At 45.3% G+C, this 22,403-nt stretch overlaps 1 protein-coding gene across 2 annotated transcripts in view; it reads left to right on the top strand.

Moving 5' to 3' along the window:
- Window positions 1–10,291, top strand: part of arhgef18b (rho/rac guanine nucleotide exchange factor (GEF) 18b) — a 32,821-nt gene extending 22,530 nt beyond the window's left edge. For both annotated transcript variants that reach the window (XM_053878393.1, XM_053878382.1), the window contains 6 exons: window positions 111–158; window positions 301–582; window positions 648–797; window positions 6,306–6,645; window positions 7,317–7,454; window positions 7,727–10,291. In XM_053878393.1, coding sequence (XP_053734368.1) covers window positions 111–158; window positions 301–582; window positions 648–797; window positions 6,306–6,645; window positions 7,317–7,454; window positions 7,727–7,977 — 1,209 coding nt within the window. In that variant the 3' untranslated portion in view covers window positions 7,978–10,291. The remainder of the gene's footprint in view (window positions 1–110; window positions 159–300; window positions 583–647; window positions 798–6,305; window positions 6,646–7,316; window positions 7,455–7,726) is intronic.
- The last annotated feature ends 12,112 nt before the right edge of the window (window positions 10,292–22,403 follow it).

Below are 22,403 nucleotides of genomic sequence, written 5' to 3'. Positions count from 1 at the left end.
GAAATCCAAAGCAGCTCCTGCTGAGCTGATGACATGTTTACAGCGTTTATTTTTCTTGTTTTGATTTCAGCAGTGGATATTCAATGACAACAACTTTGTGTCTCTTTCAGTTCTTTGACAGAGTGTTGATGCTCTCCCAGAGACTGTATAGTTTGCAGGTACATTCTTAACTTAAGTCACAGATATAGATAATTGCATGAGTTGATAATAGCAAATGGTTTGAAAATCAGTCGTCGAATGTTTTGTTCCATTTAGCAACAAGGTGTCTAACAAGCAACCATGTTTTTATTTGTATTTTAGGCAATCGTTTCACAGCAGGACAGTCAGATTGAGCTTCAGCGGGTGACGCTGACGGATCGAGCCTCCCTTCCTGGACGCCACAGAGGCAATGTGCTCCTGGAGCAGGAGAAGCAGCGAACCTTGGCGCTGCAGAGAGAGGAGCTGGCCAGCTTCCACAAGCTCCAGTCCCAGCATCGCCAGGAGCAGCAGCGGTGGGAGAAGGAGAGGGAGCGGCACCGGCAACAGGTGGATGCTACAGAGTTGAGACTCAAACAGCGAGAGGAAGAGTGCCGGAAGCTGGAGGTAGGTGTTGGATCAAAGTAAATGGACGAACGATCCATTGCAACCGTCATCCTTTGGTCACACAGGAACGTCTGGCCGAGGAGAGAGAGGAACTAGAGAGACAGAGGGAAACCTACCAGCAGGACCTGGAGAGACTGCGAGAGTCCACCCGAGCTGTGGAAAAGGAGAAAGAGCGACTTGAGTACCAAAAGAAGATCAAAAGGAAAACAATTGAGGTAAGACTGTCATTTCTACATAATGTCACTTCCATGCAGTGGTTAGTTTCTTCATACAAATACTTGCGGGATGCACCTAAATAAGACAGCTGACTGACCTCCTGTGACCTTTCCAATGCTCAACATATCCATGGAAACATTTGTATTTGTTTCGATGCAGCTAAAATGTGGACTGGTGACGATCATAATGTGCCAGTATGAAGTGGGAGAAAGAATGTCATGTGTCATCTCTTTGTCACCTGTGCTGTGGCTTGTGGAGGCAGTACGGTGCTATGGAGTGTGGCTCTGTTTATCAGCCGCTAATGTTAAGTTGTCCCTCAGTAAACCTTATAGTGACGGTTGTATGATTGATTGATATCTATTTTTTTAAGGTCGCGTGATCGACTTACACTTCCATCGAGGCAGTTACCTCTGATCTAGATAGAATATGGTAACCTGGATACTATAAATCAACTGATAATCATTTTTGTTCTAGTTTTGAGCTGCTGTTTCATAAAATGCAAAACAGTGGAGAAGCCGCTGTACGGATAACTCGTTCTGAGCACCGTCACTAATTACTGGTATTTGAAACACTGATTTGCTCTGTTGTTTGTGAGATCAAGGTGGCACTGAAAAGTACAGAAAATGTCACGATGCGGGGTGTGTTTAAGGAGAGACTCGAATAGAGAAACGGGTTAGAAGAGAAAACGGAGAAGGGACTTTGTACTTGCTCTTAATTTCCCCTCTCGCCCAAACTTTCGCTTCATCATGAGACCTGCATCTTTACTGTGTCGTGTGTAAAATTGGGGATATTTTTGACCTTGTTCATTGCCAGCTGGAAAGCAAAACCGATATAAACCTAGAAACTGATTTCACAACGATTAAGACTAGTAAAAGAACTACAGTATTTCTGACCCCTCCCTGGAATGCCCCGAAACAGTGAGCCATCTCTTTCTGTTTTTTTTCCTCCTCCATAGCTCTCCTCTCCCTGTGTGTCCTTACATGCGTCCTTCCTTCTCATCTTGCAGAACAATGCCTCATTGTTCATGCCGTTCACTGAAACCTTCACAAGGTTGACAGTAATTTTATGCTCGATGCTCACAGACTTGTCAAGGAGCTGCAGTGAAGTGTTTATTGTTTTGTGTCAGCAGTCCTGTTTGGTCAACCGGTTGTCCGGAGTGATAGGTTTAGCTAAGGTAGAAGACAGTGTGTCGGGGAGGGGTGGGACACAGTGTTCCACATTTGAAAATCTTCGGCTGATGAGCTATAGCTGTTTTTAATGCACTCAAATTTCAGTCTCGTGTGTGTGAAGAAATGAATGAAGTGCTATGAAACTGGACCAAGGGGCTGATATAGGTATGGCCACTGCAGGCTGCGCTTTTTATTAGCCCTTCCTGTCAAGTTTCCTTTCTATCTTGGTTAGAGCATCCTGACAGACTGGCATCTATTTCCTGCATTCCAGACTCGATTCTGGCTTCTGACACATGTGTCATACATGTTCCAACTTGTCCTGGTAAACGGCTGCTTCTTGAAGTCAGCTGATGAATCCCTTTTCTTCCACTTATCCTCAGCCTGGCTGGGTTTGTCAGTGGGGGAAAGTTCGCTGGTGTGCAGCTGAACCTTTATGTCAAGGACCTGAAGCAAACCAAAGAAACTTCATCATTTCTGTCGCATTGCGATTTTTCTTTTTCAGACACTTCACCTGTAGCGTTTTATTTCCTTGTGTCGTTCACCACCCAGGCTGTTGTACTTGATGTGTATTTATAGTTTATTTAATATTCTTTGTCAGCAGACGAAGCCAGAAGCAATGTCTTGTCTTGGTGCCAGCTACTTTCTCCTTGCATGACTGTCGTTAGTCAGGAGACTCGAAACTGTGTATCTCAGGTTTAATGCTGCCTGGCGGCATATGATCTGAAATCACAGTTGATGTTTGATCTTTGAGCATTTTCCCCAGACAGGAAGCCCAGACATGCATACATCTTTAGCTCTTTAGTCAAATGAAGTATCACACAAAATATTAGGGGCGGACTCTTGATTTCTACAAAAAAATGAATGAATTTATAGCTTTTATGATTATGTAATCACATTGTATATTTGCCACCATAATGATAACCCATTTAAATTGAATCTGTACTCAAAAGCTTAAACATCAGGTGGGAAGTGCTCCAGTGATGAGAGAACTCTTTTCCTGAATACAGTGCGCAGAGCAACATTTTATGTGCTTTTATCCTGAAGTTTTTTCTGAAGTGGTCTCCTTTGTCATGGATGTTTTGGTTATGACATCACATTGTTTAATGCGGTGCACTAAAAACGATCCCTGTGGAAGAACCTTTATATTACGGCATATTACTACTCGTGAGTAATCCTCATAGTCCTGCGCCTCCTGGTGTGAAAGGCTGTCCAGGTTTCCATTGATACATGCTGTGAAGTCCGGACTGCTTTGAGACGTGATTTAGTAGAGTTTTAATTTCTACAGTCCCAGTTGGCTGTGATGCACATGAAGACCACACAAATCATTTCTCCTTTGCACCATTGCAGTGTAAAATGAAACTTGAATTCAGCTTCTCTGGGTGTCTGGAAAACCAGTGTGAGATTTAGTGGAGCCTCTTGTTAAATTGACCTGTTTTCTACGAGTCAGGCCGGGAAGCTCTTAATTGAAGGTCTTTGCGTAAGGACAAATAAGATCACCTTACAGTTAGTTTGTTTACTACGTGCTGGGCCTAGGCGTAAAGCTGGAGAGATTTAAAGATCAGGGCCTGGTGTGATATTGTCTGCTCGACCTGAACCAGGATATTCCAGGGGAATTTACAGGCCACAATGATGGCGCTGTTTGAAGTGGTTTGTTTCTCCAGCGGGGGAAGCACATCAAACATCGTCCCCATCAGCTGTGACATGAGGTTCTGTTCCAGGCTCCAGGCCAGAGTGATATCAGCAGCCATTTAATCACAACCTCCCAACATTAAGAGTCATCAGCGAAGCCGTTAAGCTATAATTAGAGGTCGTAAAAGAAGTCCTGCCTGCGTGCAGGTTGGTGTGTGGGAGCATGCGAGTCAGGCTCAGTGCCTGTCGCAGCCTGTTTCCACTGCTGAAGGAGCCTCTTTCATGCGCTATCTCAGCCCATCAGCGCTGGCTCCCGGGATAAGAAATACATTTCACTGTCTTTGGCTTTGGCAGCAGGAAGACAGTTGGTGTCGTTGTTCCTTAACCTCCTCAACATTTGGAGGATGCACATGTGCACAATGAGAGTCAAGCAGAAAGAGGTAAGCAGCTTGATTTAAGAGCTGGAGGAGGAATGAGGACACCACAGTAAATCTTCATGGATGGAAATAATGAAGTTCATGAGTCTTTGATGTTCAGCGTGAAGCGCTCTGTCTTGAGCGTTTTTTTTTTTCTTAAACAATTCTGCTGGAGGGTGGAAACTGTTACTTTGCTGCCTGTCACAACTCACCACCTGAACAAGACAAACTGTCACCAAGACTTGAGGAAATTAGTTGTAAACTCAGTGATAGCAACAGTGATAAGGACACATAAAATGTAGGCACTCGCGTATATGAAATGAGTTCAAAGAAAAGTAGAATATCTGTTATGTGTCGGCTAGTTTTCTTTGTGTTTTACCGAGCTCCAAGATGGACCACAGTTATACTCAGCTTATGGTGCCTTTAGTGTTGAGTCCAATGAAATTTGTATGTCTATTAACAATAACATGTAATTTATCTTTACAGTTGCACTTTATTTTATATTACCTTGTCTTTTATAAAGTCATGTTTTCTAGCGTGTGCTTGGTTTGTTGGTCAGGTGACCACCAACACACTGGGAATAATGGGAATGAATGGGGGAAATGACAATGTCCGCAAGTCCAAATGAACCTATAGAACGCTACCAAAGTTAGGTCACCTCAGTGGTAGCTTGGTTTCATCCAATCCTGAAAGTTGCTTTGAAATACCGTGGAGCCCCACGGTGGGACTGAAAAGATAATCTAATCTAATCAAATTTAATAATGCACTGCTGGACTAAACCTCCCAACTGGCTCCGGTGACTCCAGAACAAGAGAAGGCAGGGTGTCTGCCAGGAAACTGTTTGAGCGAATTTAAATGTGATTCTCTCAGGATTTGGTCGATCGACAGGCAGCAGAGCTTTTGGGAGGCTCATGTTCAGTTAGAAATAATGAACAAAGTGCACTTGTGTGTGATTTGCCATCTCACCACACAGGTGTTGAATTTGTCAATTCACTCTATTGTTTGACTAGTCCATGTCCAAACTTGTGTTTTCTAATCACCTTTGTGCAACAGCCTCATGAATTAGCATTTATTTGGACCCGAGTGGGTCAAAGGTTAGTCAATCCCTTCAGATCATCCAGATTAAAGGTGTGTGACTTTATTTACCAAAGTCGCTCGGCCGCTCCAGCAGCTCTGGGTGCAGTGAGCTGTAAATGAAGGGAGCCATTGTCCCTTGTTTGGCGAACCGCTCCGCTGCGCTCGTATGATATGGGAGTATCCAGGAGGCTTTCAGGATGAGAGACACCGGCTGTATAATTAGCTGCTCCCACCCTCTTATTATCGGAGGCTTCTGGAACGCCGCCACGGCTAATTGTTTATGCGCTGTCAGTTGCCCCCGATACCTGCCGCGGTGCGGCTCAGTGAAGATCACATAGCAGCAGAACAATGACGCATCTGTGATGGAATGACAGAATGTCCGGGGAGAAATGGGCGGCTTCTCTCCGTTCGTCCTCAGCTCCTCCAGTCGTGCCTGTTTGTTGTTTGTTGTGCCTGCAAACACACACAGGAAGTGGCTGTCAATATTGACGTGCAGTTGACCATAGGAACTGCCGACCACGATGTAGCGGCATCCTCGATTCATGACAGTGTGTGCAGCAACCTGCACTCATCTCACACAGAACTTGGCATGACCTTATATCTCATTTAATGTTCTGTGCTCACAAAACGGCAAAGCATGGATTATCTGAGTTATGTGTTGGCAACACTGTTTTTTTTTTCCCCCACAATGGGCAGTGATGTTGTGTAACTCCATTTCTTTACAGCTGAACTCAGTATCAATCTGAAAATGATGTGCTCTTATCATTATATTTGAATGTATATAATGCAAGAGTCATGATTTCACTGTAAACAAACATGAACACGATCGTTTCCTCTCTTCTCTTATTTGCTTTCTTGCCTACTCCTTGTTTCTAAAGCCCCTCGTCATGAGAATCTGCCCTTCTGGCAGACCAGCTCTTGCCTGCCTCGCCTTTGTGTACACACGGACAAATAACAGAATTATCTTTCTAAATTTGTGGACAAGTATGATATTGTTCATCAGCTTCCTGTGAAACGCTGGCACCAGAATGGTCAAGGTTCAGCAGAAGGAGCAGCATGTGTGAGTCCCTCTGCCGGCCTCTCACGACGGCACCACATGATGATTTGTTTCTGCTGTACTGCAGAGAATATTGGCCTTTCTTTCTTCCAGGATGTTTTCAAAACGCTTGACTGATATTAAGCAGCTGAAAGAATTGGTCCCATCCTTCCTTTGCAGGTGGCTCCGATGTCTGGAAGTTTAAACGGAGAACTGCTCTGCTCATCGGGGGTCACCAGCTCTGCCACATCAGACGTCCCCCACAAGCCCCTTGTGCGCAGCAGCTTGTCTGTAGCACCGGCCGACTACGCAGAGCGCCCCGAGGTGACGGTGAGGCGAGACACGGGGTCTTCCACGCTGTCGTCCAAGACCGAGGTGCCGCTTCACCTCTTCAGCACCACCAACCAGCAGCACAAACTGGTCGGGGTGCAGCAGCAGATCCCCACCAAACTGGCAGCCTTCAGCAGCAAAGGGAAGACGGGCAAAAGCGGCAAAGCTTCTCACCGAACTGACAGCACAGGTAGGAGGTTGTCTGCCGACTTCATGTGTTTGAGTCGTGCAGGCATCGCAAGGGCTTCACTGACCCTGGTTCACTTTTGTCATTTAACTAGGACGAGTTCATGAACTACCTTAACCAGTTCCCTCCGCCACTATCACTCAGACTGCAGCTCATTAGAATGAACACAAGAGGCACTAAAAATAGGTGGGAATAAAGCTCATTATCCACAGCTGCATAATGAAGCGGGGAGAGACTTTTGGAGAGTAATGCAACGAAGAGATGAACTTTCAGTTGTCTCTCTTCACTGTGGGAAAGAGCTGTTATGGAGAAAAGCTTTGGAAGGAAGGTTACTGTTGGCGTTATACTTGCTAACTGGCGTATGAACTGCTGATGTTCTTTTCACTCCTTGTTTAGTTAAGGCGGCCATGATGTTGTCCCACGCTGATGCTTGTTTTTGTATTTATCCCAACAGTTAAGTGTTTACTGAGTTTGAATCTTCAGCCTCCCTTCCAGTTGATCAGCTGTTATAAATCAGGCTGCTGCTTCTCTAATCCAAACAGACTTGTGTCAGCGTACGATGCCAGGCGCCTCATCTACAGCTCATTTCACTGTTGGTGTAGAAGACCGTTTGGTAGAACTTGAAGCCAGGGAGAAGTTGATCTGTTTGTGTTTGTGTGCTTGTCCTGACCCAGCGTCCGTGGACATGAAGCAGCTTTTACCTCTGAAGCTGTCGGCCAGAGATGAGGTGAACCAGAAAGCCAAACGCTCCATCAGCCCCCACCAGCAGCCCCCGCTGTCCACCCTGCCTCCCTCTCTCCATCACCTAGCAGGTACTCACTCCAACACTGTCACACCTGTCTTTCTCTGCTGACTTGTTACATTGTTTCCCCACACACACACACACACACACACACACACACACACACACACACCTGGTCTTCACCTGAGCAAGCCTCTCCACGCGGCCTCACCCTCTGTAAACAGTGCGCTGCTCCCCAGCTGTGCTTTGATGAATTCATTTCTTATACACTTTCAAAACAGTTGAATCTCTCAGGTGGTGACGGCAGATTAGGCTGAACACACAAGTGTTTATCTTTGACAGATCCGCTGAGTCCTCCAGAGCCGGTCGCAGCAGAGTCCCAGTTCGGCTCCTCCCTTCAGACAAACACACAGAAGCCCTGTGGTCCCCCCGCCCAGTCCCATCCAACCCCCGCTGTCCCACTGCCGCCCCATGGCACCAGCCCGCCGCCGCAGGTCCCAAACCCCTTTGTGCACCTGAACGTGCACAGCTTGACACCGCCGTACAAGATGGACCCCGATGACCTCAACAAGGAGGATGTCATCTTCTTCTAACCAACTTTCAACTTTCATTAGGGACAGCTTGAATGCTAGGATCTACAGAGAACCACCGCAGGAACCACCCAAAGATGTCGGCTGGGACGAAGGAGAAAGTCGGACCAGAACCTTCTGGACCGACTTTCTGGTTAGTGATGCAACAGAAGACTGTTCTGTTTCCTGAAAAAGTCTTAACTCGTGAAAACTCTCGCTGTTTCATTTGCACACTGTAAATTTACCGTCAGGTGGATGAATTATTTGCCAAGCGCTGAATTTGTGGTGATGATTTCAGGGCAGAAACAACCCTGGACCCAGGAGCAGCGAGGTTGGCTGTGGGGACAGTTGATTAAATTCAGAAACTTGACAGAAGATGTGGAGTTACAGTTTCAGTCGGTCACTTTTCCTCCTGTGTCAAGTCGTGCGATAAAAAGGATCTTTGGTGATGCACCAAGAAGAATTAACCAAATGGTTTTCGGGAGTTCGACCACAGCATCAACTGTGATTTGCTTTCAAAGTGCTGGGACTGTGTTTTATTTATTCCTGATGATGTCTCGAACCCTGGTGCTGACTGAAAAAGGTGCGTCTATTTCCGTGTCAGAGGAAGAGTCGCCGTCTGAACCCGTGTGTCGTGTGTATAATATGTAGATTATGTACATATTGTTTCATCTCCTCGTGTTGTTTCACACGTTCAGCGCACGAGCTGCTGTTTTGTCTGAAGACGCACGCACGCACACACACTCACACACAGAAGAGTGTGTACCTGTGGTCCAACCTCACTGGCAGTTGTGACGGTTGTGTTTATAAAGCGTGTGGGACTGGCTGTGTTCTCGGCGAAGCTGCGAGCTCTGTGTGTCTTTGCATTCCTGTTGTGTGTTTGGGAGGTCGTGGGAGTGCTAAAAATAGAAGCCAGTTTCCCAATTTGTGTTTGAACCGGGCCTTGGCAGAGGTCTAGACCCACTGTACGGCTGATGTGAGGCGGTAGGTGATGAACTTAGTTGCTCATTTGGATCTAACTATCCAGTAAATAAAGAAGCTGTGGGTGAGCTAATCTGGGTTCCTTAATCTGAAGCACAAAAACAAGGTTAATTCTGCTTCAATTAACCTGATTAAGAGATTTATTTTTTGTTGAAGTTACAAATACTAATCCCCACCATGGCTTGCTGTTGTGCACGCGTGTAATCACCTCCAGGACTGAAGCATTAGAGGATCTTGATTAAAACTGGAAACAAGATCAAGTTGTTAAAGAAGAAGCTGCATCAGGTCTGGAGTGGTGATCCGCTTCATGCTGCTTCTGTTAAGAGTCACCCAAAATATGGTGGGGATGTTGTTCACTTGGAAGCCAAGCAAACTCTTCACTAGTGGTTTGCTGTTTGTCATGGTGCAGGTCAGGACCCAGTGATCCTTCAGTCCCTTCAGTAGTGCTCGACAGGGAAAGGACCATCTGGGGGAGTGAGTGGCATCGTTCTCAGCGAGCGACTCCCGACACCGTGTCTGATCTCAGGTTTGACGTGAAAAAGGCCCACACAGTGACAGACTCTCTCTGAAATCTGGACGGAGTCCTCGCCAGGCAGGGGTGTCTCCTGTAAACAGACAGGTTGGTCGTGACCGCACTGTAAATGTGAGGCCGGTTTCCTGCTCTGGAGGTCTGGCTTAACCTTCTCCACAACCACAGGCTGCATCACCTCTGCCAAGGTCCTCAGAAAGTCAGCAAATACTCGGACCCACCAGCAAGTGTGAGGGTCCAGCCCTGCGAAAAACGGGATTTATCCCTGTAATGATTTACAGCTTCAGTGTGATGCCACTTGTTTGACGAGGTACAACTCATAAGTCTTATGAAACATGATCTTAAATATACTCATCAAGCGTGATGATAACTTATTTTCTAAAATGTCGGAAAGAAGCACACAAAGTTGGACCACGAAACATTCCTCAGCACTTTAGTTTCCACGCTTTTTGGGTGCCAACCACAGGCAGATTAAAAAAAACAAAAAAAAACTTCTGACTAAAAATAATGTCTAGATCTCTATTGCTGCAAAATCTTCAAACTAGCAACCTTAAAAGATAATGCAGAATAATAGATCTTACAATAGTTCAAATAAATATTTTATTTCTCAGAATGTTATACTTTTAATTGTTCAGGTGCTAGATTTTATTGAATCTGCCAAGTCTGGTCATTTGCAGACGATCCCTTAGATATCAAGCCAATATTGAATCTTACAGACAAGAGAAGCATTTTTGCTCATTCCCCGCAGCCTTTCTTGATTTTTTTTTTTTTTTTTTTTTGACTGAAAGTTTGAAAAATTTGTTCAATCTATCGCCTCTTGTGTGTCAACATCAAGCCTGGTTTAACGTGTCAATATTCAGCACACCTCTCCCTGTCTTCTTGTTTCTCTCCAAAAACTTTGGACCTGTGAGTGTAAATATCTGATTCCCTCAGCCACACTAGTCACTTTGGGTAGTAGCATACTTGAAGGGGAAGATGAATGTTGTTTATATTGGCCAGCAGCTGTCTACTGAAGTTTGTAGCAAAGTGATTTTTGTACCTTTTTATTCTATTCACTGCGACATGTTAGGAGACTGCCGACACACTGCTGCCTTAGACCAGAGTTTAGGAATAAAACCAAGTCTTAAAAGCTGATCTTTTCTCTGTCTCTTTTTTTTTTTGTTGCTCACCAGTTTTGTTTTGTTGTAACCATATTAGCTATCAGGAAAAGTTTGGCTCGAATATTATTACTCTTTTATTAAATCTCATCATTCATGTCAACATCTAGTAAACTAAGCTCTCATGGGCCAGGTAAATTCACATGCTGGGTCGGGTTTGGTCCGCAGGCCTCAGGTTTAAACAACCACACTTGCTACAAGACTAATCTTTGCACGCAATTCTTCTTCTTCCTGACGTCCTGTAGAGTGTCATTTTACACACATTGTACGATTACCTCGTGTGGCACATTCAACTGGTACCACTTCCAAGTATTGACCAAGGTGTTTTTACGCTTGTGATCTAGCTTATACGATGGTTGTGCCTGGCTCCAGATATCCGAGTTTCCGACTAGTCTTGACCTGAGTTCTCAGTTTGCTCAGGGCTCACCTTCTCCTCCCCTTCCCTCCCAAACCTGCACCCAGCTAATGACCAAAAGGATGCTCCCATCCTGAAAGACAACACCGCGTCCTGCATCAGTGCGACTTCAGACGTTTGTTCCCAAGCTCCGATCGTGTGTTATTTTGGGAGCTTCTCCCCCTCCATTATTTACATTTCTCCTCATCTCAATACTCCCCGCCTCTGTCTCCAGACCGGGTAATAACAGTCTCTCTCTATTGTCAGGTGGAGACTCTTCAATCCTGTCTGAATCACGGGTTCCTCTTACTGTCGTGGTGTTGTGCCCACTTTTATGGTCTGCTGTCATTACTGGCTTCTCTCTGGCTCCTGACAACTATTGGTTTCCCAGCCAGCTCCACTGGTGTCTCCTGTGTCGTCTACTTCTCTTCCTCTGGCTCCACCCGCCTCCTCTTGCTGTTTTCGTTGTTTTTAAATCATCATTATAAGCATCTTCATCCTTCCAAAGTGTTCTGTTTGTTCTTCTGCGCTGGGTAAACAATGCTTTCGGTAACCCAACAGTTGAAGCCCTCAGAACAGTTGCCGTGATGAACGTCTGCTTACAATCCATTCGTATACTATGAGCTCTGCTTTCTCCTAGGTAGATCAGGTGAGAGAGGTGGACCACTGACTGATGGAGTCCAGTCCAAGACCCTGCTGACCACTTCCATATACACCATAAACTGGACTGGGCTCGGAACACTGAGGCCCCTCACAAAAAAGGACAGAGTCGTCTCGACTTCTTGAGGAGGCTCAGGTCCTTCAACGTCTGCGGGAAAATGCTGAGGATGTTTTATGAGTCGGTGGTGTATGGGGCAGCAGATTTTAAGGGTGGCGGACACTAACAGACTCGACAGACTCATCCGCAAAGCTGGTGATGTGGTGAGGGTGAAACTGGACTCCTTGGAGACGGTTATGGAGAGAAGGATGCTCCAGAAACTAGGGAGCATCCTGGACAACATCACCCACCCCCTCCATCAGCTCCTGGTCCAACACAGTAACACATGGACCAGCAGACTGAGGCTGCCCATCTCAAAGAGTGGGAGTGGGCTGTGACAGTGTACTGCAGGCACGTCACAAAAACGCCTGCACTGCTTTGTGTAGAATTTTTTAGGAGCAGTAAATGATATAAAACGGAAATAAATAACTGCCTATCCTGTCAGAGGGGGTCAGGTCGGCTGCCGTTTCAGTCGTGCAGAGGGGGAAAGCCAAACCTCTGCAGGTGGTTGCAGCAGGTTACCGACTGGTGATGGCACAAATGACAGGGCCTTTGTAGTAAAAGACTTCTTTTTTTTGTGTGGAAAGTTTGGTTTTGACTCGCTGGTGTTGATGAAAGGTGCGAGTAGCAAAGCTGTTCCCACACAAGCAGGAATGCTGCGGAGCTTCTCGCTGGAGCTCCTGACAAAGATCCCGCTGTACACCGAACCACAACACGACTCCCTTCTCCCCCTCCAGAGCAGAACACCAACCAAAACAACTGTATTCTCTTTCTCCGGCTGGAAACCGATAGAGATTGATATCAAAGCGCTCCTCTCCAGTGTGTGTGCTGATATCTGGCCGTCTGGCTCTCAGTTCTGCTGCGGATGAAAGAAGATCATTGTTCCTCAAACTGGCTCCACTGATCTCCCATCATGAATCAACAGAGGAAGTGATGTGTTTATGAGAGTGAGAGGAAAAGAGCCAGGAAAACATGATAACACACCAAGGTGCTGATGCCTTCGCTGATAGAGCCGAGTCACAACTCACACTGGTCCGCTGGAGATGATGATGAGCGATGACAATAACACCTTTTTCTTTCACTGAAAATCTCACCAGCAAACATCACATGCATCCAACTGTCCTGTTGACTGTTTTTTTTTGTTTTCACAATTGGTCGGCAAAATACAAGAAATGCAGTGTTTCCATCAATATTTCCATTTGAATGAAAAAACAAAAAAATGAAAATGAAAAAAAAGTAAAATCACTTGTTCAATATCTTAGAGGCAAAATAAAATAAAACTAATCAATTAGAAAAAAACAAGAAAACTACATTAAATAATAAATGTATAGATAATAAATATAAAATAGTAAAAAAATGCACATACAAAGATATTAATAAAATTGAGTCTTAAAAAATTCAGAAAATTGTAAAACAATTGTAAAAACAAATGATACCCATCCAAGTGATACTTAAAATAATCATAAACAGCAACATTACACATATATGTATATATGTGTGTGTGTGTGTGTGTGTGAAAACATAATTATTTGATTTATGACAAAAATCGCTACAAACAAATCACTCTAATTTTTAATTTCACGCCTGTACCAGCAACATCTGCAGACACGCTGTGAGGCTGAGGCCTCCTCAGCTTCAGCAACAGCACCAGCCACAGTCCAGACCTGGCTCTGATAAGTGGGGCAACTCAATAAAACAAAAATGTCAAATTCACTGGATCAATGAGTCGCAGTGACTCATTGGTGCACTGACGCCGTCGTCTCTCGAGAGTCCTTCAGTCTCAGAACTTCAAATGTGTCTGCACATTTGACTGACTCTCCTCCGTCCTGCGAGATGTTTTCACCAGCTGCTGTTCCAGAACTTTCCATCTGTCTTCCTGGATGCAGCATTGTGCAGCGTGGGAGGTCTCCCTGGCACTTTTTAAAGCAGTGGAAAGAACTTCCCTCACACACACTCACACACACACACACACACACACACGCACGATCCTGCTAACTAAACTCAAACGCCTGTTGTGCGCCAAGACAAATAGCTTCCTGGCTGCTCCACTGGAAAACACAGAATGTGGAGATTTAGGCAATTTGGGTTGCTAAGTTCCTCTCTGGCAAGAACCAAAAGGAGCTTTGTTTCTCTCCCGCTCTCCACGTTATTTGGGAGAATGTGAGCTCTGCTTGCTAGAATTGGGGACTTTGAGAGGTGTGAAGTGAAAAGGAAGGCTTGAGGAAGCAGTTGTCCATCCTACACTTGCTCACAGCCACATCACGCTCTGCGCTCAAACCTCGCCAAATCCTCGCCAAACACGTCTCCTCAGGAGCCGCACAGTGGTTCCGCTGCTCATTTTGGAATCTTCATCTGGATTTTCAACTTTTCAGATGGGAGCCAGACTAAAAAGAGCTTTGGGGGCGACTTCCTCTGCAGCCCTTTCATCCACGGCCGAGAAGAGAAGCTCGACTCCACAGGGGGAAGTAAACTCTGATTTAGGAGCTGGAAGTGAGCAGGGCCTCCGCCCACTGCTGCTGCATGTGCTGGACCCAGGTCTGAATAATGTAGCTGCAGGAAGAATGGAGTCTCCATCACTCAGACACGGTCCCTGTCTGCACTCTTGTCCACATACTGAATGAGTGACTTTAGTTCATGCAAAATCCCTCCCACCTTTGGACATATTCCTCTTATGTCCACTTCTTATTTCATATCCCAGGAAAGTGCCTCTCACGCCCAGGTGCTGTTCCTCCCCTTAGTTCAATCATTACCTGACTCCATTCAACACTAGCTATGGCATTATATAGGTGTAGATTTACAAGCATTGAGGAGTGATCTTTTATATTTCTTTTTACTTCAATAAATCTCGAGAATGTTGACATTGTAGATTAAACTTTCATAATTGATCTCTCAGATCAGACTGAAATGTATAAAATAGGTCTCAGACATACAAAGTAAAAAACTGCAAAAACTCACCACCAAAGAACCGAACTTCCCCACAACAGTCCTTTCCTCATCCTTTAGTCAAACTGTACACCTTTCATTAAATGTATTTTCTGAACCTGACCCTCTTTTGAGTTATGATTTGTTCGGTCATTTTATTCCTTCTACATATTTATTATTATTAGCAGTAGTAGTAGCAGTAGTAGTAGTAGAAGTTGTGGTAGTAGTAGTAGTAGTAGCAGTAATAGACGTTGTGGTAGTAGTAGTAGTAGTAGAAGTTGTAGTAGTAGTAGTAGAAGTTGTAGTAGTAGTCGTAGTCGTAGTAGTAGTCGTAGTCGTAGTAGTAGTCGTAGTAGAAGTTGTAGTAGTAGTAGTCGTAGTAGTAGTAGTAGAAGTTGTAGTAGTAGTAGTCGTAGTAGTAGTAGTGGTAGTAGAAGTAGAAGTAGAAGTTGTAGTAGTAGTAGTCGTCGTCGTAGTAGTAGTAGTAGAAGTTGTCGTAGTAGTAGTCGTCGTCGTCGTAGTAGTCGTCGTCGTCGTAGTAGTAGTAGTAAAAGTTGTAGTAGTCGTCGTAGTAGTCGTAGTAGTAGTAGTAGAAGTAGTAGTAGTAGTAGTAGTAGTAGAAGTTGTAGTAGTAGTAGTCGTAGTAGTAGTAGTAGTAGAAGTTGTGGTGGTAGTAGTAGTAGTAGTAGTCGTAGTAGTAGTAGTAGTAGTAGTAGTAGTAGTAGTAGTAGTAGTAGTAGAAGAAGTTGTGGTGGTAGTAGTAGTAGTCGTAGTAGTAGTAGTAGAAGTAGTGGTAGTAGTAATAGTAGTAGTAGTTGTAGTAGTAGTAGTAGAAGTTGTAGTAGTAGTAGTCGTAGTAGTAGTAGTAGTAGAAGTTGTGGTGGTAGCAGTAGTAATAGCAGCAGCCGAACTAGTAGTGGAATACGACCTGCAGGTGTCATTTCAATCCTGTCTTACCTGCAACATTGTCAATAATTGCCATATTGTCAATAAAATTGTGTTGTCAAACAAAGTCTGTAAATTTCTTGTTTTTTAAGTCATAGTCTTTGTTTTTTAAATTTTTATCTGGATATTTTTTGTTATTTTTTTACTCAGTTCGTCGTTTTCAACATTATTTAGTCAAAATGTTATTTTCACTTTCACATATTTCAGTCGTTTTTGTTCTTTGTTTGTTAATCGAATTTTATTTCATTTCTTTACTAACAGAGAACACAAAACAGAAGTTACAGAACACCAAAATAAAAGTGAATCGTGGCATAACATAGGGTGGAACTCGATTAAAAAATATATAATTAACCAGAGGTTTCATGAAGAATTTAATGTCTGCGTATTTTTCTCATTTTACAAACTTCAGGGAGAAAGTGCTCCAGTGATGGAACTCTTCATTCATCAGCACAAAGTCATGGATGGTTTGGTCGCGACATCACAGCTTGGTGACTGAAACCTCTTCCCTGTCAAGGAAAGTTTAGATGCAATAAATCGATGCTAATCTGAGCTATTCATACTGTCGTTCTATAGATAGAAAATTATAAATCGAGTTGTGATTCATCGATAATTAATGACACTTTTTATCTGTTCTAAATGTTATGAATATGATAACCAGAGCTCGGACGATCGTTGCTCGGGTGATGAACGTCGGGGACCATGAGACGTCAGTGACCTGGCTCTCAGCATGAAGCAGAGAAGTGACAGTCGCACTACATGAAACACGATCTCCAAAAACCTGTTCCACCACAAACAAAGGACGACAGCGAGGTTTGAATAAGAGCAAACTTCCTCCCGCCTGCTGCTCGCCTCCTCTGACTCTGATCTCCATGTGATTATTCCCCCTCGGTGGCTGCTGTCAGGCTGCGCGAGAAGATCCATCATCTTTATTGAAGACTACAGCCGACTCAGAGAGATCACAAACACACACACCAGCACACACACGTGTGTGTGTGTGTCTGTGATCTTGGAGTCCGCTCTGAACTCATCTGTTTCTGCTCCTCCACTCCATCTTCCTGCCGCCTCTCGCCTTCACACACAGTATCTGCCTGAAACCATCGACGGCTAGCACCTCCACCCTGGCACAGGAACGTCTCATGGACGAGCCAGGGCTGGGCAGAGGGAAGCGGTGTTGCCACACTGAGGTCAATCTCCAGGGTGGAATTTAAGGAATCCGAGATAAATCGCTGGCTCTGTACTTTTTCTATGTGTGCATGAGCGTGTGTTAACGCACGTTGTGTTCGCCTCATTAGTTTCTTGTGTGTGTGTGTGTGTGACGGGGGAGGGAGGACAACACACGTCAGAGTGGCACAGATGCCGCTGACATGTCGAGAGCCGACTATTGTATTATTCATCCTGGTGTCACGTCTCATCTGACGTGGTCAGCAGACGGGCTCAGCCTCGCGCCGCCTGGTTGTGAGGTGTGTTGGGTAGAGCGACCTCAGGCTTCTTATCCAACCACCCCTGAAGACTTCCATCTCCCACCACAGTTGATTCCAGCAGGGAATCTGTTTTATTCATGAGAAACGGAGGAAGTGTCAATTAAAAATAGGCCGGCAGAAACAAAGGCTTTGTCTCGGGCCGTGAGGAGGATGAGGAGCGTCTCTGCCGCTGCCTCCTGGATCCAAGCATCCCCGGCTCGAGTGGAATGTCCGCTGCCTCTTCTCTGATCTGCCCACAGAGCTGCGCATCAGCTTTTGTGCTTTTATCCTCTGGATGAAAAGCATCACAATGGCTTTCAGTGGGAGCTGCATATTTCCAACAGCCTCTGTGGACAAGGATGGAGGGAACAAAGACGACTGCAAGCATGCGGAGAATGTGGCTCCTCATCAGAAACAGATCCGCAGAAACAACTCTGGCTCATCTGATGGTTCATTCTGAATCAAATTGGGGCTGAGTCAGCAGAAAACCAGTGGAAGGGACGTCCACCACTGCGCTGTCCTGGTCTGATTCTGTGAAGTCGGCCACAGTCTCTAGAGTTATATCCTCCTCGAGGACAGCACAAGGTCACTGAGAGTAGTCCAGGAACGTCATGTTCCTCTGACGCTCACGTTGTTCTTCTTCAATCATAGAGGCTTTGAAAACACAACAAGTTTAAATACAATTGTTTGGGAGCCAGAGCCACTCTGTGGTTTGTTTTATGAGTGGTTTCACTGTTTTGGCTGCCGACTCTGACCTGGTGCCCTCAGAGGGAGGCAAAACATGCAGAGTCCCTGGTTCAAATCCAGTTTTCTCCCTCATAAAAAGTTTGTTTTGTAAGTGTGGACAGGAGCCACGTTGTAGAAGGACACTTTGTGAATGCTTTCGAAGACCTGACTTCACCATCACCTCTCCGACCTCATGTGCCAGTTACCCATCAGACAACTTGGAACTCTTCAAGGGGTGAAAATGGAAGTGCTAATACTGATATTAATATTTAGACTTCAGTCTAAAAGTCTAATTTCCACGGGAGCTCTGTTCTTTCCTGATGAGTGGAAGCAAAAAATAGGCATAAACATGCGCAGAAATTAATGTCTGAAAATAAGAAAATAAAAGCTGACACAAGATGTTTGTACCTTGTAGTAGGAAAAAAAATAACACAACATACAGCTCATTTCAAACACAACTTGCTGGTAATAGAAACACATTCTAACACAAGCCCTTCTAAAAATACTTCTAAAAATGTTATCTGCTAAAAAACAAAAACAAAAAAAAGTAGGATCTTAAATGAATCTGCCACAGCTCACTGACCTCTGAATGGTTTGTTATTTCCCTGTGAAATTTGATGTTTTTCTGGATCAGATTTACAGTTTTTTGGCTCTGGAATGCGACGGTGGTGTCGCAGCCACATATTTTTGGATGATACTTATCACCTCTAAATCCTCGGTGGCGTGGACACTTCAAGGTTGCATGCTGAGGACATGAAGTCAGCCAAGTCTGTCTTGACACACAAAAACACTGTGTGAGTCCTGTAGCAGCTAAAGTACTTTGGTGTTTCTCTCACGGTCAACTGGGATAAAGACACACAATTGTGTTTGTCAGACCTATAAACAGCAAATGAAATGGCCAATCATAAACCGCAAATTAAAATCATAATTAAAACATGACACAGACACCCAGGCTTCAGCAGAGACCAGACAATCCCTGCACGGGCTTCAGTGGTTAAGCTGTCTCTCTCTCTCTCTGGCAGACTGTCTGTCTGTCTCCACTCTGTTTACTCCTCATTACTTCCCGCATACAGATCCACAACAGAGAGCGACAGCACGGTTCGGCCCAAATCCTCCTCTCAGTGTCGGTGCCAGTAAACTTTGGTGGAACTGTGTATGTGAAGGGAATTGGAGTGAGGAGGAAGCTGGATGGATGTTTGCTCACACAGCTTTTTTTCGCCGCTATTTTTAAGATTTGTGTTGGTATTTTGATCCAGAACTCACACACACAAAAACTCAGTCTATTGGCATGATACATACATGGGGCAGACAGAATGGCTTTTTAGCTACTTCAGAGTAAAGCGAAGGTTGCGCCTTGCTCATGAGCATGGCGTCAGGTGACCATGGATGTTTCGGTGACTCAGTGTGGAGACTGGACTCTTTCGAGGGTGAGACTGAAAGTGGAGTGAGACCGAGGTGTCTCCACCTTCAGACCACGAGTAGACGAGTAGCCCACAATAGCAGCAGCAGGTGTTTGTCTAGAGGCCGGCAGCACCACCACAATGGATGGATGTGAGACGGTGAGGAGAGAATGTGCAGCACCTCTGAAAAATAAGCCCATGTTTTTGGTGGGGTCATGAGCTAAGGTTTCCACAAGGATATCTTGGCAAGGCTGGCAGAGCTTGGGGAACGAGGTGTGTGGCTTTTAAACAGTTGAAACAAGCTCTTCATTCTTCTTGCCGACGAGTGCAGGAAATGCTTGCACCTCATCCGTCCATGGTCTCATTTCCCTGCCTCCCCACTGTTGTTTCTGGTAACGCTCGCTGGCAATAATGGCTCACACCTCAGACCCTCAGACACATCTGGGACACCTAGAGAAATGGTGCAGATTTCCCTCATACGTGTAACTACCCGAGACGCACCAACGCTAACTGCTGGGTGGAAATTCACCGTTGAATCAACTCCCATGTGGCTGTTTTAACCACGTGAGTCCATGGTCATTCAACAACACCAGACTTCTGGTGCTTCAGTGGTTACCTGCCATGCAGGCTTTGTGAGTTTGTTTCCTTCAGAGCCCCTTGTTTGGCTTGTGAGCCAACACAGTTCATGAATCGCGGACGTTGTTTTATTGACTTCAGTGTTTGTCTTGTGAAAGCAGCTCCTTGGGAGGAAGAATGTACAGCCTCAGTTGCTTTTCTAGTTGTCCGTCAGTAAAGATGGTGACAGCTTGAAAAGCTGCTGCTCTGTCACAAAGTGTGTGAGTGAGTGAGAAATATTCTTGAATTGAGATGTCTTCAATAAAACATGGCTTGACGCCTGAGTTGGTGTGCTGATCTACTCTGAGGCCGGTCAACTGTCACTTGTCTAGTCGTGTTGCTGCAGATGTAATGGGCTGGATTTCATATCAGCATCAACATGTTTACGTCTCTCCCGTCTGAGTTCAGCTGAGATCAGACAGATTTGTTCTGCTCCTGCTCAGAAGAGCAGATCGATGCGGGGGGAGTCCTGCAGGGCCCCCCTGGGGAAGGTGAGGAGGCTCTTTGTCCAGAGCGGAGGACGGCCGCAGCTGGGGGTCTCAGGCCACTAGACACACGCCGATATTTGGGTGGAGGAGCCGCGTGGAGGTCCCTCGCCCGTTCCACATCAATACCCCCTTTCTGTGGTTTAATAAGAAGCCATAACTCCTCCCCCCTCGCCCCCCACCCTGACACATGAAGCTTAACACACACCAGCTCCCACATGACCAGATTGTGGTGGCAGTTTGTCCTATTTATTCACCCCAAGTCCCCCCACCCCACCCCACCATTGAGAGTTTTGGCGGCATCAGAGGTCCCCTTTGTCTGCGTCCGACTTTCAAATGAGTATTTATTGGCGATGGTTTAATTGTGTTGTTGCCGCGATGCGTTTGAAATCGCCGGCTCGACCGTTAGACATCACAAAGGGAGCCATTGAGTGCGCAGCCCGTCCTCCACCGCCGGTCCACAGCGTTTCATCTCTTCATATACTCCTCAGATGTATGTAAAGATCCATAAATGAAGCTTTGATGCGCTCGGCTGGAACCAAGTCTCCATGCTCCGCTGAACAAAGCTGATGTCATGGAGGAGGAGTTTTGGTGCAGGCTCTTGTTTACTTCCAATTACCGGCGCGCTCTGAAGTTGGTGGAGGTTCGACAAGGCCGCAGCGTTATGTCACTCAAGTGTTTGTTTTGGGAAACTTTTATGCAACGTATTGTTCTCATGCCGGTATTTAGAAGCAGATCAGTGGGCGGACATTCATGTGGCGACGTCCTTTCATCGATGCAAGGGAATATTTGGAACATTTGCCAAGATTTTTTGGTGCTTTTTTTCTCATTATAGCTCATTTCTGTCTGACTCATAACACAGTATTTGTACTCATTATGACACAGTGGACACTATAAATATGGATGGACGAAATGCTGAAGAATGTCAAGAGCAGTGCACCTGTCCTTTACTTTTATTTGCCATCTACATTCGGATCTCAGCAGCGCTGAAGCTCACTTCTTGTCATTCTTCTTCCTCCATGGTGGCAAGAGACCTGGACTCCATTGTTCTACTTTGAGCCCACTTCAGGAAAGTGATGCGATAAAGTACATCCTTGTCGACTGTACAGTGTTGGCATCCACGACCCATGCGTAGTGTGACATCATAAACATGCAACAGCCACATTTTCAGGCTGGATTCATTCACAAGGCTCATATTTTTGTACATGTGTTTCATTGTTTGTAAAGTGTTAGTTTGAAGCGTCATTTGATAATGACAACGGAAGAAAAATCAACCTGGAAAACTGCATATCGTAAAGTCCTGAAAAGTACTGTTAAAAATACTGACAAGTTAAAAAAAGTATAGCCACTGAAGAATGGAAGAAGGGATTGCAGTCCCACAACGTTCCCAAACAAGACAGTACAAATGATCCTGATGTACAATGTTTGAAGGTCACAACCATCAAATAACTTGTTTTGCTGGTGAAAAGTAACGTTTTGTCCTTAGTTCTGTGCTGTAACGGAGAACCTTACAAAGGCCTGAAGCCAGGGGGGTTGAGGGGTAGACAATATGGTGTGGTAACAGGTTCGTCAAGTGTGAAGAATTAGGGATGACCTTTGAACTTTCCTGGTCAGAATCATCTGCTTGTTTTTATACTTGCTGCATTACCAGTCTGTCTACTAGACAGCAAGTCGTTGGTCGTGTGCAGGCTTGGGGGGGGGGTCCACAGTGGGAGGTGCTCCCAGAGAATGGACCAACAAACCCATCAGTTTGTGGTGTTCAGTATCTATATGACCAGTGTTTTTTAGTAATAAGACAGAGTCAGAACTGTTTTCAGTTATAGAGCGGTGCTGAGGATTAGCTCCTGTTAGTCTAAGACCGTGGCCCCCGACAGGAAGTGCTCGTAGCTAATGTTTAGGCCAGGACCATGTCACCCTGGAAAACAAAAACTTGGGCTCAGAATCGGGAGAGTAGGACTGAAGACACAAGGGAGGGACGGCATCATTTTCTCTCAACTCTAAAGTGGTCCTGCAGCATTGGTTTAACTCGGAAAGGTTGGAGGAGCTTTGAGATGAGAGGCTAGTTTCACTCTCCTGGCC

This window comes from Synchiropus splendidus, chromosome 1, assembly GCF_027744825.2.
Source record: "Synchiropus splendidus isolate RoL2022-P1 chromosome 1, RoL_Sspl_1.0, whole genome shotgun sequence".
In the NCBI taxonomy this organism is placed as follows: domain Eukaryota; kingdom Metazoa; phylum Chordata; class Actinopteri; order Syngnathiformes; family Callionymidae; genus Synchiropus; species Synchiropus splendidus.
Note: the sequence above shows the minus strand (reverse complement) of the source record. Positions and strands in the feature narration are given on the sequence as shown.